This window comes from Priapulus caudatus, unplaced genomic scaffold (assembly GCF_000485595.1).
Source record: "Priapulus caudatus unplaced genomic scaffold, Priapulus_caudatus-5.0.1 Scaffold101, whole genome shotgun sequence".
Taxonomy (NCBI): domain Eukaryota; kingdom Metazoa; phylum Priapulida; class Priapulimorpha; order Priapulimorphida; family Priapulidae; genus Priapulus; species Priapulus caudatus.
Window position 1 is genome coordinate 102407 of NW_014577162.1, and position 16190 is coordinate 118596.

General features: G+C 42.6%; 3 protein-coding genes and 1 long non-coding RNA gene across 8 annotated transcripts in view; 2 read left to right on the top strand and 2 right to left on the bottom strand.

Annotated features, from left to right (window-relative positions):
• The window catches only part of LOC106805139 (beta-galactosidase-like), a 52808-nt gene extending 45981 nt beyond the window's left edge, over positions 1 to 6827 (bottom strand). For 2 of the 4 annotated variants that reach the window (XM_014806623.1, XM_014806625.1), the window contains exon 1: positions 3261 to 3502. In XM_014806623.1, coding sequence (XP_014662109.1) covers positions 3261 to 3358 — 98 coding nt within the window. In that variant the 5' untranslated portion in view covers positions 3359 to 3502. Of the gene's footprint in view, positions 1 to 3260; positions 3503 to 6015 lie in introns of those variants that run through there. The other 2 variants (XM_014806627.1, XM_014806626.1) reach the window with 2 other exon arrangements.
• A 4797-nt stretch (positions 6828 to 11624) lies between these two features.
• On the top strand, positions 11625 to 13595 carry LOC106805137. Its single transcript, XM_014806622.1, has one exon. The coding sequence runs from the start codon at positions 12012 to 12014 to the stop codon at positions 13038 to 13040; it is 1029 nt and encodes a 342-aa protein (XP_014662108.1). The 5' UTR covers positions 11625 to 12011; the 3' UTR covers positions 13041 to 13595.
• A 1150-nt stretch (positions 13596 to 14745) lies between these two features.
• Positions 14746 to 16190, bottom strand: part of LOC106805136 (epidermal growth factor receptor kinase substrate 8-like protein 1) — a 62533-nt gene continuing 61088 nt past the window's right edge. For both annotated transcript variants that reach the window (XM_014806620.1, XM_014806621.1), the window contains exon 21: positions 14746 to 15552. In XM_014806620.1, coding sequence (XP_014662106.1) covers positions 15446 to 15552 — 107 coding nt within the window. In that variant the 3' untranslated portion in view covers positions 14746 to 15445. The remainder of the gene's footprint in view (positions 15553 to 16190) is intronic.
• The window catches only part of LOC106805138, a 2585-nt gene continuing 1978 nt past the window's right edge, over positions 15584 to 16190 (top strand). The window contains exon 1 of the long non-coding RNA XR_001393400.1: positions 15584 to 15923. This is a non-coding gene — a long non-coding RNA (uncharacterized LOC106805138). The remainder of the gene's footprint in view (positions 15924 to 16190) is intronic.

A 16190-nucleotide genomic window follows, 5' to 3' on the forward strand; every position in this document is an offset into this window, starting at 1 on the left:
CCCAGATTTCAGACTTTCAGATCTGAAACATTTATTTTTGCATCAAAACTAACCCTGAAACAAAACAGTGAAATTTCTATTAGTATAAAACAGGGAATATGGACATTTGATCTCATTTTGGTCCGTCATAAATGAAACACTTACCAAATTTTAAATATCATCTCTCTCTTCTATCACACCCAAGGTGAGCTATAGTGTCATTGACACTTTCATTTGTGATGAGTTGTAAATGCATTATATAGAAATTACACATCACAGAGGAATGCAGCAGTTGCTATATGACTTATCATCTAATTGTTTGAGAATTTATCATAAATATTAGCTATTCTATATGCATGTAACATGTGTTTTTCAGAAACTAAATGGTGTTGTGAGCAGGATCAATGGAAACTACTTTATGGGAGTTTCATTTAAAGCAGGCAGCAACCAGCTGGACATTCTGGTAGAAAATTTGGGCAGGAATTGCTATGGAACATTAATAAATGACACAAAGGTACAAGCATGAATACATTTACCTTACAATGCAATAGTACGAGAATATAAATTGCCATAAAATTCGGTATCAACTGATAATTTGTGAGAAAATGTACTTAAATTAATTGAACATGTCTCTTATTTGCAATTCTTGAACATTTTTCAGGGCCTAATTGATGATGTTACTATGGATGGAAAGGTTTTACTGAACTGGGAGATCTACTCACTCCCTCTTAATAATACTAAACTATTTCAAACACAAGATACCTGGAATGTCCAAAGCTTGAACGATATTCAGATAATAGAGAAGCCTGCAATTTCTAGTAATAAACAACATCTACATCACGAAATGGAAAACAGATGGAGGTCGAAGCATGCATTAATGATCCACAGCAACATGAAAAAGCATGTGCCAGTTATGCAAGAACGTGTGCAAGGTGATAGTGTTATGGAGTTGGGTTTGTTTTACCGTAATATATGGTAAAAATAACTGCCACTACAAGGTCAGAAATCAATAAGATTGTACATGGGTGGTGGGGTGGGGGATACAGAAACGGTGGTGAACATTTCTGTAGTTGAGTAGAGGTATATAAAGTGATAAATTCATTGCTGATGTAGACAAAGTACCCTTTAATTACTATAATAATTACTATACAAATTTAGTAAAATTCTATCAATTTGAATATCTATTTTTTATTTGAATACTTTGAAACATTACTAAAACCTATATTATTGTTTATTCACAGCCACTGATCCAAGCATTGCATCGTTTTACGTGGCTGATTTTGTCATCAACACGACAGAGCCTGCTGATACTTTCCTAAAAGCGTCAGGATGGTACAAGGTAAAAAATAAATACTGCTCAAAGTGTGCGATTGTGGAAAATGAGGTCTTTAAAAATATATTAACCAGATAACAAGTGTAAAAAATTGTAAACGTTGAACCTTTCGATATTATACTTGAATTAAGCTAATGTGTTTCTCATCTTATATTTACGTCCATATATTATTCAAGCACTGACGATCTAATCCACAATATGTACCTGCATCGTTACTGGTATTGCTACTGAACGGTACTGAAATTTTAGGTTGGAGTGTTCGCCATACTTTCAGGGTGTTGCATTTGTGAATGGATTCAATGTGGGACGCTACTGGCCAGTGGCGGGACCCCAGGTGACTCTCTACATTCCTGCACCGTTACTTCTGCCTGCCCCCAAGAAGAATAGACTGATGTTGTTTGAGCTGGAGTGGGCACCGTGCCAGGGAGACTGGGGCAAGCATAACTGCACCATGGACTTCATAGATTATCCCATCCTCGATGGAGCCACTTAGTGAAGCCGGTTGTATGGAACGTGAAGTGTAGCTAATCTGACGATAACAGCTCAAAGAGTTTTAAACACCTTTATTGAAGTTTTGATGGCTATTGCTAATGAGAACACCAGTAACCAGGGAGCCGTTATGTACATTTATCGAAAGGAAATGCATGTTTTAAATAGGTAATGATACAAGAATTAAAGGACTGCGAAATCCTTTTCTGTGATTATAGTGTTATTAAATCAAGTGTGCCTTTCGAGTGAGTGTAGGTATTTACATGTTTATATTCACATCACGTGGCCAAACGATGTTTTCATTGTATGCAACCAAGAACTGTATTAATTTATACAGGCACAGGTTTATGTTAAAATCGTTGACGTGCCAAGATTCGTCAGTTACCGAGCCTGAAAGTTGGGTGCAATAACACTTGTGGGACAATTATTGTGGGTAATAAGTGTTGTCTGCTGACCCCAGAGTCATTGAAATTGACATCGCTAGCTTATCAACTGATGATAGAATACAGTCTTCCACTACCAAAGAAATCATTGTGTTTATTTCCCTGATATGAGAATTAGTTGGGTCAGGATAGATACTAGTCCCATACTGAATAAGGCTAACAAATGACGATTTCATATGTACAACAGGCTTTGTGTAGTTTTCGACAAAACGTTAGTCTGGGGGACTAAAATTTTGTGACTAAACATGTTTAGAAATAATTCATACACAAGTTTTCACTGCCGTTGAAGGAATAGAATAACCTGTGCTGCATCGAATGTCTGTCAATGTGGTACCTAATGAGGTGGTAGATAAAAAGTAAATATGGGTGATATATATGTAAAAGGTGTATAATAATGGCATATAAATTGCATGATGAAGCATTTCCAATGTGCAACATACAGAGGAAGAAGTTAAAGTGTGATAACTTATTATAATATATGAAAGTAAAATGTGAAACAATCAAATGCTTTTGAAAATTGATATATTATAGTGCAAGGTGAGTGACCCAGCTGCAGGTGGTGACTTCACCAACAATGGAGCATTGTCGTAAATTCGCGTTACCTGCATTAGTAATTTAAACACGTGTGTATATATATATATATATATATTGTATGTGTATTTGTATATGTATGTGTATATATATATATATGTGCAACGATTTTACGTCTAGTTGTGACGACGAATGAAGGTTCGACCACTGGATTGTAGTGTAGGAGTCAACACAAGAAATAGCAACACGTAAAAATCAGAACAAGCTGATAAAAGTGTTTACGCCGGGAATAGGCCCGGGGCTTTTATTCGGCCTTAGTCAACAGACTAAGGTGAACTAAAAGATGGTGCACAAAATCCCACACAGCGTTGTCGCTGGGGTACAGAAATATACACGATGAACTGAACAGCTAAACAGTACTAACTAACACCCTGTAGTGAGTTGCTTGCCCTGTGCAGGGGTTAACTAGATACTGGTATGCTTACGTGATCCGTGAAGATGAGGCCCTCCTGCTTGTGGCCGCAATGCTGGCTTGACCCGTCTCGGTCGCTCCAGATCGTATACTTTGCCTTACTGAGAGCATAGCCCCGTATTTATACCACAAGCTCAGCGTGGGTAGGGCTTCTTACCTTCCCATCATGCATCACGAGAGACGCGTGATCAAGTCATGTTTTATGTCACGCACATCACATGACAAGCCACACATCACCCCACAGGTTTCCTTCATACAACCGGTGGGAATCACGTGATCGCTGTCATAGCCACCAGGGATGCTGTACATCGACCTGGGATGCTGAGACACGCGACAGGACGATAGGATGCGGGGAGTTCGTTACACTATATATATATATGTATTGTATGTATATTATATGTATATTATATTGCCAGCTTTCACGTTTGATTGCACAATTTAAGTCGGTGGGGCAGTAATTCTTACGACATACAAATGGAACCTAATCGACACGTGATGTCAAGATTAGTTACTTATATTCAGGCAATTAATTACTTATTAATGTTCGACCCTCCTCACCGATGCTTCCCACGCACCCCTGCGCTGGGTCTCTCTGCCTGCCCCCACCCCGAGGGAGGGCCACGCCTCGACCTCCGGCACCCACTCGGTCTTCCCTCACCATTGCGCCTTTCTTCTCCCTGACCCCACTTACTTTCCCCATGCTTACGCCTTCTTCTGCATCCCCTCCATCTTCCTCCGAATCAATTCCCCACTTTTCCCGCGCCTTTCCCGCATTACTCCGCCTTTCCACGTAGAAGGATAATGAGTATTGTCCGTATAGAATGTGAGAGTAGGGGAAGTAAACAGTGACCCAGGTAACGCAACACGGCTGTGTAAGCAGCAACACATACACAGGTAAATGCGAAAGTTATACCCATCATTCGTTCTGAGGCAACTGCAGTCTTTATTTGTATCGTACGCCTATTTGTGTCGTATATGGTGAGGCTCTATTGAACCCCCATTCACTTTATAAGTAATGCACTTACAGACACACATAATTATTATATGGCATATGTTATAATAATTAAAGTGACACACCGATGTAGGCATTTTTCGCATAAAACTAGTGCTGAGTATAATATACTCCCGACTTGTACAATTTCAATAATATGATACTTCCATTAGGAAGTTCAGTTTATGTGCGAACACGGATCTAACGAGTTGAAACAATATAGGGGCGGTAACAACGCCTGACGTAACACCAGGCGTACACGTAGTAGGCGCTAACAACGCCTGTTTCAATGGCAGAGCGTAAACCTGAGCAAGTTCATATGGAGCATTTATTTTGCGTGCTACTTTTGTCCTTATTAATGACGAGGGAATAGTTTTTACAGGTTTAAGAAATCAAACGCGCATATCATGAGTAACGCTAAACAGATAATTTTGTCCGGACAATTATTTTAGGGTAACTTACATGTGTTAGGCACGTCGATCAATTCCCTTATTTTCCTTTAAAATCTATGTGGGATGCATCCTCCCGGACGCTACTGCTCTGGACCCGGTTCCACAGTCGTAAATTAACTCTTAACTCTGAGTTAAATTCCTTAACTCAGAGTTAAATTTAATCCACGACTGTGGAACCGGGTCCTGCAGGAGAGCACATTCCTACAGTATGTCCGTCGTGCATACGCAGTATATATATATAGTAATGATAGAACGAAAATATATCAGAACCTGCTGGCCATCAGGCTTATTAGGTTGTGCTCCAATAAAGGATTGCGTGATAAAGGACGTGAAATGAAAATATATATGGCTATATAAGCTTTTAGTGGCACTGATATTTTGTCTCGCAAGCTTCCATTAAAGGCCACTAAAAGCTGCTGCTACGTTCTCCAATAAATAGCTATATAGAAAGACATAATGGATGCTGCAAGTTACCTATCAATGATTCATAGCCGCTATAGTTGTTTTTAAAAGGTGGTTACCGTTTTTAGCTATTTCTACGTATTTATCAAATGCTAGAATAACCAAGGCAACTAAATTATTCGAGCTCCCATACCACAAATTCAAACTTTGAAAACACATGCACACGGAAACAAAGAACAAAGAACAAACATGTGGAGACGGCATATGCCACAAAACGGTCACGTACATGGCCGTAGGCTGATCAAATTCCAGGGGGGGGGGCATTGCCTTGCGCACTTTCCCGAATCTTCCAAACATCAAAACGTAATTAATTAACTAATTAATTAGTTGATAAATCGGCTCTGTCCCCGATCGTACGCAGTTCGCCCTGAAACCTTACGTTTATGTAGATTGGCAGATTATACACCTCGAGTCGTCCTTGGCTCTATAACAGCCAACGCTATGTTGCCTTCTGCGACAATTGAATGCGTGAAACCGATGAATTCTTAACTACACAGATTTAGTACTATTCCACGTATTTACGTATCAAATAGGGCATTCCACGACGCAGTTCAGAAACTCATAAGCCGTAAATAAACTGTTTTACCACGATGTCCAGTGAAGGCTTAATCTTTTCCCTGAAAATCCGTGCCATCTCATTGTATAGCTCCGTCATACCGATAATGTATAAGTCATGAATAATCCAATAGACTATATTCAGGACCAGTATGAGGACGGCGGCGGCGGTGGTAGTGGTATACGTAGGAAAAGTGCCTGAGCATTTCGCTAATACGCTCGTATATTACGAAGCATGTGGTTTGAAAGTTATCGCTTTAACATTAATTCCGTAATATATATATGCCGACATAAGATGTCTCACTTACCCGTAATATATATATATATATACTGCTGTGTCGTTCCTCTCTCTCGCTCCTATCAAGCGGGTCTCTCGCTGCGTCTAGCGGCTCGCGTATCTGATGCTCCCTTGCTTGCTCGCATGCTGGCAGTAGGTTTCTTATCCAGAGCTGTCTCAGCTGCCATGTGGTTAGTTTGCGTGATCGCATTGTTATCGTCATTGCTTCGTCGTGATCATATGCTGCGCTTTATTGCTTCGTCGTGATCGTATTCTGTTGTTCCTCGCTTCGTTTTGATCGCTAGGTCGTAGATATCAGTGTTCTAGCTTATAAGCCTCCCTAATAGCTGTCGCATTATTGTTCGTAGGCATTTCCAACACTTATTTTAAACGTCACAGTCTTTGCAGTATGCTGCAATCAATAGTCATTGTTTTCTGTCTTCTTTCTTTCTCTTCTGTCTCTTCTTCATCATGCTAGTTGTGTCTTCACTTAGTGTCTCAGCGCGTGCATCGTACATCGCTAGTTTCTTGCGTTGCGTGCGCAAAGGAGTACCGACGTTCTTTGGTCACAGACGCCAAATGTAATGTGGGAAAATGGCACAGTCTCTGTATGAGGCGACGAAACACATGTAACGATGGTAAAAGAACACAGTTCGTATGAGGCGAACACGCGAGCTTTCACATGAGAATGTTCTTTTATTCAATGCTCAGCACAGTGACATTGTCAGTCGTATTCTCTACTCGCTCTCCCTTCGCCTTCATAATACATTTCTTCCATACATTTCCCCCTTCACATCTTTCCCGTCTTTCCTTCATTCGTCTCCCCTTTTCCTCTCTCGGCTTCTACCTTATATCTCTCGGGCGTGGCTTTTCGGTGGACTCGCGTGTTCTCCCTCACACGCCGGCATTCTCGCCTATCTGCCCTCTTGGTTGGTTTTGGACATTAGTCGATGGAGTGACCGCTTGGTCAGTCTTGCGTCATTCTGGACCGCTTCCAAACCCCGCCTTCTGGCCCCTGGCTTGCGGCCAAGTGTTCCTGGTTGCTGATTCTTATCTGCATGTGTTGCTTCTACTGTCTCTTGATAATGGTCAATTATCTTGGACGTAACTCTAATGCGTACTCTCTAAACTAATGCCTCCAGTGGCAATCTAAAACTATCACAATCTATGTCGCCTTGGTTGTCATGGTCTATGGTCTATGGTCTATGCATGGTCTATGGTCTATGGTCATGATGGTCTATGGTCTATGGTCTATGGTCTATGGTCTATGGTCAATGTCGTCTACGGTCAATGTCGTCTATGTCGTAAAGGTTAACAATGCCAGTTGGCTTGTGGTGCCAATTATTCAAAATGCATTACGACGCTCTTCAAGATTTCAAGATTTCAATATTTCAAGATGTTTATTTGTGCTAAACGTGGAAAAATCAAACAGTGGGAAAAATCAAACAGTTATAACTTTGCTTATACAGTGCACGGGCATGGCGACAGGACCATGCGGTCATCGAGTCAGCCATACATTATAGTAACAATACATATGACATCGAGTTAAATGACATTTACAATACATGACGTAATCTGATGATTACAACACACACAATATATTACAATACATGACGTTATACTACGTACAATACATGATGTTATCTTCGAATAGGTTCCGATCCAAGCGTCCGAAATTAACTCACGTGGATTTTCATCGCTACAGTATTTATTCCTTATTATATAATTAATAAACTAATTACAATCGTAAACGTCGCGCATAGGTATGTATGTGCGATTTCCGAGTTTCAACCTGGGTTTACCCTATCAACTTTTGGTTGAAAAATTTACGTGTTGATAAGCTTTTCAACTAATCGACCAGAAGTCGGCAGTGTAAACGTTAAAGTTGAGCGCCCAACCAGTTAATATAAACTAGTTGAGAGATTAGAACATAAGTTCTAATTTCTCAACATTTGGTCAGCCAGGTGATCATGCGACATTTTGCCATGCAGCCACTCAGATAATAGCAATATAATAGCAATCAGGAGGTACGTGTGTCCCTCCACTCAAATTTCTGCGCGCGTTTTTTTCTATTGGCGGCACACGGTTTACACCTGGAGCGAATTAATCCTACATGCAAAAATGCGAATTTAGACCTTAAACATGGTTTTAAGGTCTAATACCCGGTTTTATGGCTTAAAACTAGGTTTTAGACCTTAAAACCTAGTTTTAGACCTTAAAACCAGGTTTTAAGACCTTAAAACCTGGTTTTAAGGTCTAATACCCGGTTTTATGGCTTAAAACTAGGTTTTAGACCTTAAAACCTAGTTTTAGACCTTAAAACCGGGTTTTAAGACCTTAAAACCCGGTTTTAAGGTCTAAAACTAGGTTTTATGCTTTTTGGTACAAAATGCTTTCCATACGCGCGCACACTGCGTGTGAAATGTTGAAACGTTCGCCGACTCGCGGTCGATAATGTAAATGCTGGTAGAAACGTAATCCTGGTAAATTCTGGTAGAAAGTTGAAACTCAATTGATCAACTCGTCGACTTTTGACTCGTGACTAAAAATACTAATAGTGTAAACTCAGCTTAATGTGTGGAAGCTAGGTCGTTACAATTAGGAAGCATTGACGCTCTAACAGAAGATTTATTTGCGTAAGAGTTCACCTTTCGTTCACTGTTGGATGTTACGTGCGAGTAGTCGCATATGCTGATTGCCGTAAATATACAATATATGCACTGCTGTCGTCTATCCTAGTTCATATTTCCGTGCCCTCTCTTCGCTCGATCTCTCTCTCTCCTCATCTCTCATTCTCTCTATCTTCTCATCTTCTCCTCTCTCTCTCACCACACACACACACAGTTCACCGGCAATCAGCGATGCAGAGAAGCGCCCCGTTCGCACTCATGCGTCTACCAGGCGGCGCCAGGGTATTTTCTTAGGGGCCGAAACCGAGTGGCGTGCGTACAGGACACGGCGAATAGGGGTTCGGGCGTGCTCTCCCCCAGGAAATTTGAAAATAGACTCCTCAGATGCGTTTTTACCAAGCGCGAGTAGGGGGTCCCGGAGCATCCCTGACGCCCCGCAGTAACAACGCTAAACTGCTTATGCCCACTAATATTTATACGCACTAACTCATCATCGCAACGGTGAGAACGCTAAGGTAGGAACGCCCTTTGCGTGCTCGTGTTCTGCCGATCACCTCGTGCCTTGTTGCGTACTTCAAAACTCTATAAAATCCTATTAGTTGCGTGGAGTTGCGTCTCGTAACTTATGCCCCACTATCTTTATATCGTAACCAACCAATTCTGGTGATCGCTATAGGAGGCACTTTTTAGTGCGATTCAAGTCAAGCTAAAAATTTACAGTAAACATTTGCGTAACTTACTTCGATCTGACGTGCGTGGCGTAATACCACGTCGAAATTTCCGCAGAAGTGTTTCCAGGCATAACCGCAGCAGCATTATTTAATGAGAAAAACATTATAAAATTAACTACCAACAAAAAAATAAATAAATAATTACCGGATACTTAGCAAAACAGACAGGCGGCGCCTTTGACGCTTTTTTTGTCATGGCTTGCATTGTTATTCGTTATATAATCATTTCGTAGTTTAGCCGGTGACGTCACACGCCGTGCGCACTTTGTACTCACACCACGCGACTTTTACGTGCACACTGATCAACACGCACGTACGTACAACAACGCGAGCGCGACCACGCGATCGGCGTGTAACGTACGCAAGCCACCGTGGGTCACGTGTCAACGTAGCAAGCAGCTCGCACGCACAGCACGTGTACGTGCTACACGCACGCACGGCGACGTGTCGCTGCTGTCATCCGAAGTGTTTGATATCACCATGCATACGAAACGTTAAAATGAGGACAACTATCACATCCCCAACAGCCCTGTAGACAGCTTAAAGGCCATATGATACATAACAAGAGAGGCTTCAGATGGTTGCCTATGATGTCGTCGCACAGTTGATTGTTTATGGCTATGGCAACGTGCCCCTCAACAGCCAGCAGCTATCGTCATGTCGGTAGTGATCTTACACCGAATTCATCAACATTTGCGTGACCAGGTTGCTACCTGTCGTTGATGGAAGCGCCACCCAGCGAGCCTTGGGTACTACTTGTCGTAAAACTCGTGTGTACGGCAATTACAACTTTTGCGCAACTGGTATGATAATCCGGATGTCCCCGCAGGGCCCTGCCTGAAAGGCCCCTGTGCTGGGGTCCAGGCAGAGCCCCGGCAGTCGCGGTGGAAGCTCCAGAGTTAGTGCTATCAAAGCCCTCAAATTGCTCGACAAAAAAAATGGTGCAGGAACCAGTACAACATATACCCAAAGAGATGAAATCCCCGGGAGGGGGGCTGACTCCCCCAAGCATCAATTAATAGTAGGATCGGCTATGTGTCCACTGCGAATTTTAAAAATGGGGGGGGGTGCTCTGGAACTAACTCAGACCTAGAATAATATGGTCTTCTGGAACTAATTGTTGTTGAATGCTGGTATGCCTCTGAACGCGCGGCTAATGTCGAAAAGGGTCTCCGGAACTAGCTTAGGATGCGTTGAAATTCAAGTTGCTATGTAACGGACATCCTTATAAGAAGAGGGGTCTGGCGGACTGTGGGGGAACCAGTAGATGCTTTCAATCTATGGCGTAGCAATTGTTTTTATCATTTTAGAGGAGAGAAAAAACACTGACCGGATAAGAGATGAATCGCACGTCACACTATACACACACACACATCACGACTGCGGCATACAGCACACTAAACTAAAACTATACAGAGGGCACTCACGGAAGAGCATTACCTCCGCCACGACTATACGCCATACGACTCACGAACACACGAATACCACGATATACGCGCAGCGACATGTATGCTCGCTCGTCCGCTCAGTCACAGCCACCCGGCTGTGGCTGTCTCGCTCGCCGACGCGCTAATTATGCATCGCGACAACCACACACAGCGACACACATTTGCCACACAACACACACAAGTCTGCAACACACACACATCCACCCACAACCACTACGACAGACTCGACGCACGCGCGCGCGCAGGGCCGCGGGCGCGCCGCCATAACGGTACACAAACGCATCAGACCCGATCAACATAACCTCGCCTCCACTGTCCGTGGGTCGGGAGGTAAAAAATAAGATAGCATCGTAATAGTATGTATGAGAGATCAGTCTGAACGTTGTAATTATAATTTACAAGTTGTTAACACCCTCAAGTGTGCCTACCTTTCCGCCGGGAAACAGCATCATCGATAAATGATGGTCCCAACTTGGGACTCCCAAGGAAATAACACCTTGACATCGATTATCAAATTAAGCACAGGTTTTATATGGATTGAATTTCGACACTTAATTTTTCGATTTTTCGATGAAAGTGGTCCAGCTTGTAGGCTACATCACTCATTTTTTGGCGATCCCCCTATTATTTGCAAGAATCTTCTTCTTCTTTACCTTTTCTTGCAAATGATGGTGGGGGGGGCATCATTTGCAAGATGTTTCTTTTTCTTTTTCTTCTTCTTCTTTTCCTTTTTCTTTTTCTTTTTCTTTTTCTTTTTCTTTTTCTTCTTCTTCTTTCCTTTTTCTTGCAAATGATAGGGAGGCGACCGCCCCCCCTGCCCCCCCTGCGGCGCCGCCCCTGCGTGTACTACAAGTGTATCAGCATCTACATACTAGCGTATCAGCATGTGTACAATCACGCGTGTATTAGCAAGATCACTGTGTGAGGTGAATGTCCGGACGCGTAGCCTAGCGGCTCCTCGTCCGGAACCGGTCGCGTAGCCACCGCCTATCTAATAAACATAAGTGTCATCTGTCAAACCAGTTTCTTTCTTTGATTAATCACTCACACATCGAAGAGTGTAACACCCGGGTACGTACCACACTATACTTGTCGACCAAACCTAAGCCTATGCGCCAGTAAAGTGAAGCGTGCTCATACTACATTGTGTCGCCTTCTCTATTGGGAAACGGTGGCGTTTCTACAAGCAAACTGCGATATTCAATAATAAAAGTCGATATGCGCATAGACTGGCTGACGCGAAAGCGTACCTGTGTACAGGTTACAGCGGGTGCACTATTCGTTTTGCTGCTACTGCTAGTCGGCCTGGTTCAACTGCAACTAGCGCCTGGAAACTGGAAGGAGGACTTTTACCTGGAGGTTGCGGTGCTCGCGTACGACCGGCCTGCGTCGCTACGGCGTCTGCTAGCGTCGCTCGAGGAAGCCGCGTACGACAACGAGCGCATCACGCTGCACATCTGCATCGACAGACCGAAGGCCGAAGACAAGCTAGCCGGACATCGCGAGGCCGTGCAGGTGGCCGAGCGATTCCAGTTCACGCACGGTGAGAAAGTGTTGACAGTGCGCCCTCGTAACGTCGGCGTAACCGCGCAATGGTTAGACTGCTGGAACCCGGACGTCTCTCCCGGCAATTACGGACTGATATTAGAAGACGATATGCGACTGTCGCCGTACTACTACCGGTGGCTGAAGGCCGCGTGTATTACTTACGGCGGCTACAGCGACGGCGGGAACATCGTCTTGTCTAGACCCAGGGCGGCATTGCCTATCACACAAGTATGGCGTGACCCTCTGTGTACGGTTTGCGAGAACCTGACAGCTTTTCTCTATCGTATACCCCGACTCTGGGCCTACGCTCCCATGCCGAACCACTGGAGGCAATTCAGAGACTGGGTATTACCTCTATTGTCGATCAACCTCACAACGGACAGCGAATTCATTCCGTATGTTCCCGATCAGAATGTCGTCATGAATCGATGGCTAACCAATGGTATTTTGCACGGACATGTAGACATCGAGTTTTACATGTATTATTACCAGGCAACACGCAAGACGTTCTCGCTGTATGCATACCTGCCGCAAAACAAGTCGTTTGCATGCAACCACCGAGAACTCGGGGTAAACGTCAAGCCTGCAACGTTTGTGGGAAAATGCGATTCAGAGCCGCTCACAATGTGGGACGATGAATATATTCGGTTTCCGGCAAATCCTGTACGCCTCGATTTGGATGGAAATCCCGTGGATTAAATCCACAACTGCTCTATGGTCTGTTTATCAGGTGGATGATGGAGGATCCGACTCCGGTGAATTATAGGCAAGTTAAATCACAATGAAGGATGGCGGAAACCAACCTAGGTACCATTAAATATAGCGGCTACTTCTGAATATAGGCCCTATCATCTATAGGCTGCTAAGGGCTGCCTTTAATTACAACGACTTCCTGTAAATAAAAGTGAGGTATGCAAATAAGAAATATACCAGAGAAATTAATATTATCTAGGTTAGATCGCAACCGAGCTTTCCATACATTGAGAATTGACCCAAAATAATAGGAATAGAAAACGAATGTTAATTCGATGCCCTTTTGTCACTTAATTGTTTACGTAGATATACATTTGAATATCATTATCTTGTACTTTTCGTTGTACGAAAGTGTGATTTATTCGTTTACGTACACTTTTGAATAGCATTATCTTGTATTTTTCCTGTTCTTATCTCGGCTCACGATATATAACTGTTATATGAGGGTATGCCATGCATGGTAGGTTTGTAATAAACTAAAGTGTAATGTTTCAGCCACCACATGTTTGTCTTGTTATGATATTTAGACTATCCATGTTTATTATGACTGTATATAAATGCTGGGATACTGCCACATCGGTGGATGCTGAGGGAAAGCCCTAACTCATCTTCCGTACCATGGTAAGAATTAATGCGCTCGAATTTAAGGTTCTATGTGATTCAACTCTATGGCGCGGAGTCGGTCCTGCCGTGTCCACGAGTAACGAGCTTTATCCACAGCTTGATTGAGTTACAGAGCGAGAAAGCCGAGTTATAACTTTCATTATTTGAATGTTGCTGTCTCGATCAAGCCGAGGTCTTGATCTTTTCGAATTTCGAAATTGTGGATAGGGGATTATAGACCTCTGCCTTTATAGTGATCGGATAGAACCATTTATATGGTTTTCTGGTTTTAAATTTGCGTTGTGTAAAATGTTGTTTTAATCGTTGAAGTTTTCCACACAACGACGAGACGCTTTAACGTCAAGATCATCCCTGCGCGACAGTAAGAGAACTTCTACCAGTATATCAAACAATACAGTAAAAGCCCGCGTATAAGAACCTGCATTTTTACAAGTTAGCTTAAAAAGGTTCTTATATAATTGGTGTTTACTGGGAAATCAGGCTATTTAGTTTCTTAATAAATTCTTATTTTCTTAAGAAAAAAATGTGCTTATTGCTGGTCGAATATTGGTGCGGTCCATTGTTTATATAAAATATCCATATAATTATCTCTAAATGACTACAATCTAGACAAATACAAACCCTATTCTATGTTATCTTGATTCTTTTTATGCCCTTTATACCTAATAAACATCAACAAAACAAAACGAGATTGTTTTAAAACACCGCAAACATAATGCCTGGCCAGGCATAAGGTATGGTACCAGGCATAATCCCATAATGTATGCAATGAAACTGCACTATACTGTATCTTTGTACATTACTCCACTAAACTTGTTAACTGCATTTTATCAAATACGAACCTGTTTCAAATTTTCGGCTAAAACAGTTTCTTATATGTCAAGGGGGTCTAAATAAAAAATCTTAGCATAACAGGTTCTTAATCACTATAGGTTCTTATACGCGGGTTTTTACTGTATAGACAGGAAGAGTGAAACCCAAAATAAAAGATGCAATATCTACTCAGGAAATCAAGATAGTACCGTGATATTGTTAAATAAGTTTTACTCATTAGCGAACAAGAATGGACTCTACAAATTCTTACATGTGAAATATTACGATATCGGATTATCCAATCGCAAAAGAACGAGCAAAAATTTAACGTGAACATGCCGATTGACCGCCATCATTGCTAGTTAATAGTAATTAATTAATTCTCTATTCTATTGCTGGGTCACCCACAGCGCTGGTTTATGCCTAAGACTGCGATGAACGTGTACATTTCCACAAATTAACCCCTTATGTCGATATAATAAAACGTGAAGATTTATTTAATCTTCACCGAAACTACAGCGATTGCAATCATGCAGGAGAAGCTTTAACAGTTGTGAAGTTTATGACCACTGATTAATTATTTAATCGCAACCCCTTTCCCGCGTTGTTACAAATATATTTTTTAAATACTGAGACTGTCACAATGACGATTACATTTGCGACTCCACACGAATAAAATCGTCTGGCAGACGTGATAAAAAAATGTAACACGAAAACAAACGAGGCCTTAAAATGCCTTCGGAATTTCATTCACCACAATCACATATTAATTATCGTGTTATTCAAAAAAACCCTTGAGCAGTTATTACTGTAACAATGTCCTTGCTAAACATTAACATCCCTCGATCCTCAAACACAGACGCGCCGATTTCTCCCTTCGCCGTTCCTGACTCCGACGCTAGAGGTCGCTGTAGCTACGATACAGGCATGTCGAGTGCTCTGTTCTTCATCCGCTTCCGCTGAGCGCGCAGCATGTCACGCATCGTCTCTGTGCCGTACGCCGCTATGTCCGAGTCAGAACCTGCAAGACACCGGAGGTAGCAGGTACAGAGAGCAGGTAAAAACGCGGACATAGCTCAGGTGAAACACGCGGACAGATAGCAGGTAAAACACGCGGACAGATAGCAGTTGAAACACGCGGACAGAGAGCAGGTAAAACACGCGGACAGAGAGCAGGTGAAACACGCGGACAGAGAGCAGGTAAAACACGCGGTCAGAGATCAGGTGAAACACGCGGACAGGGAGCAGGTGAAACACGCAGACAGAGATCAGGTGAAACACGCGAACAGATAGCAGGTAAAACACGCGGACAGATAGCAGGTGAAACACGCGGACAGAGATCAGGTGAAACACGCGGACAGATAGCAGGTAAAACACGCGGACAGAGAGCAGGTAAAACACGCGGACAGAGAGCAGGTAAAACACGCGGACAGGGAGCAGGTGAAACACACGGAGAGTGATCAGGTGGAATCAGCGGATACGGGTCTATACATGCCTATACACACAATGAGGATCTACGAGAAAACCTGAAGCGTGTGTGCGAGTGCGTGCCTGCGAGCGTATGTGAACAGATTTTGGGACAAACAAACCACCGTCAATATCACATTCGTAAATCTGAGCAATGCAGAGTTTCGGTCAATGAACTATATATATATATAG

Coding starts and splice junctions, on each gene's coding strand:
- LOC106805137 (XM_014806622.1), top strand. CDS start 12,012: ATGCGCATAGACTGGCTGACGCGAAAGCGTACCTGTGTACAGGTTACA.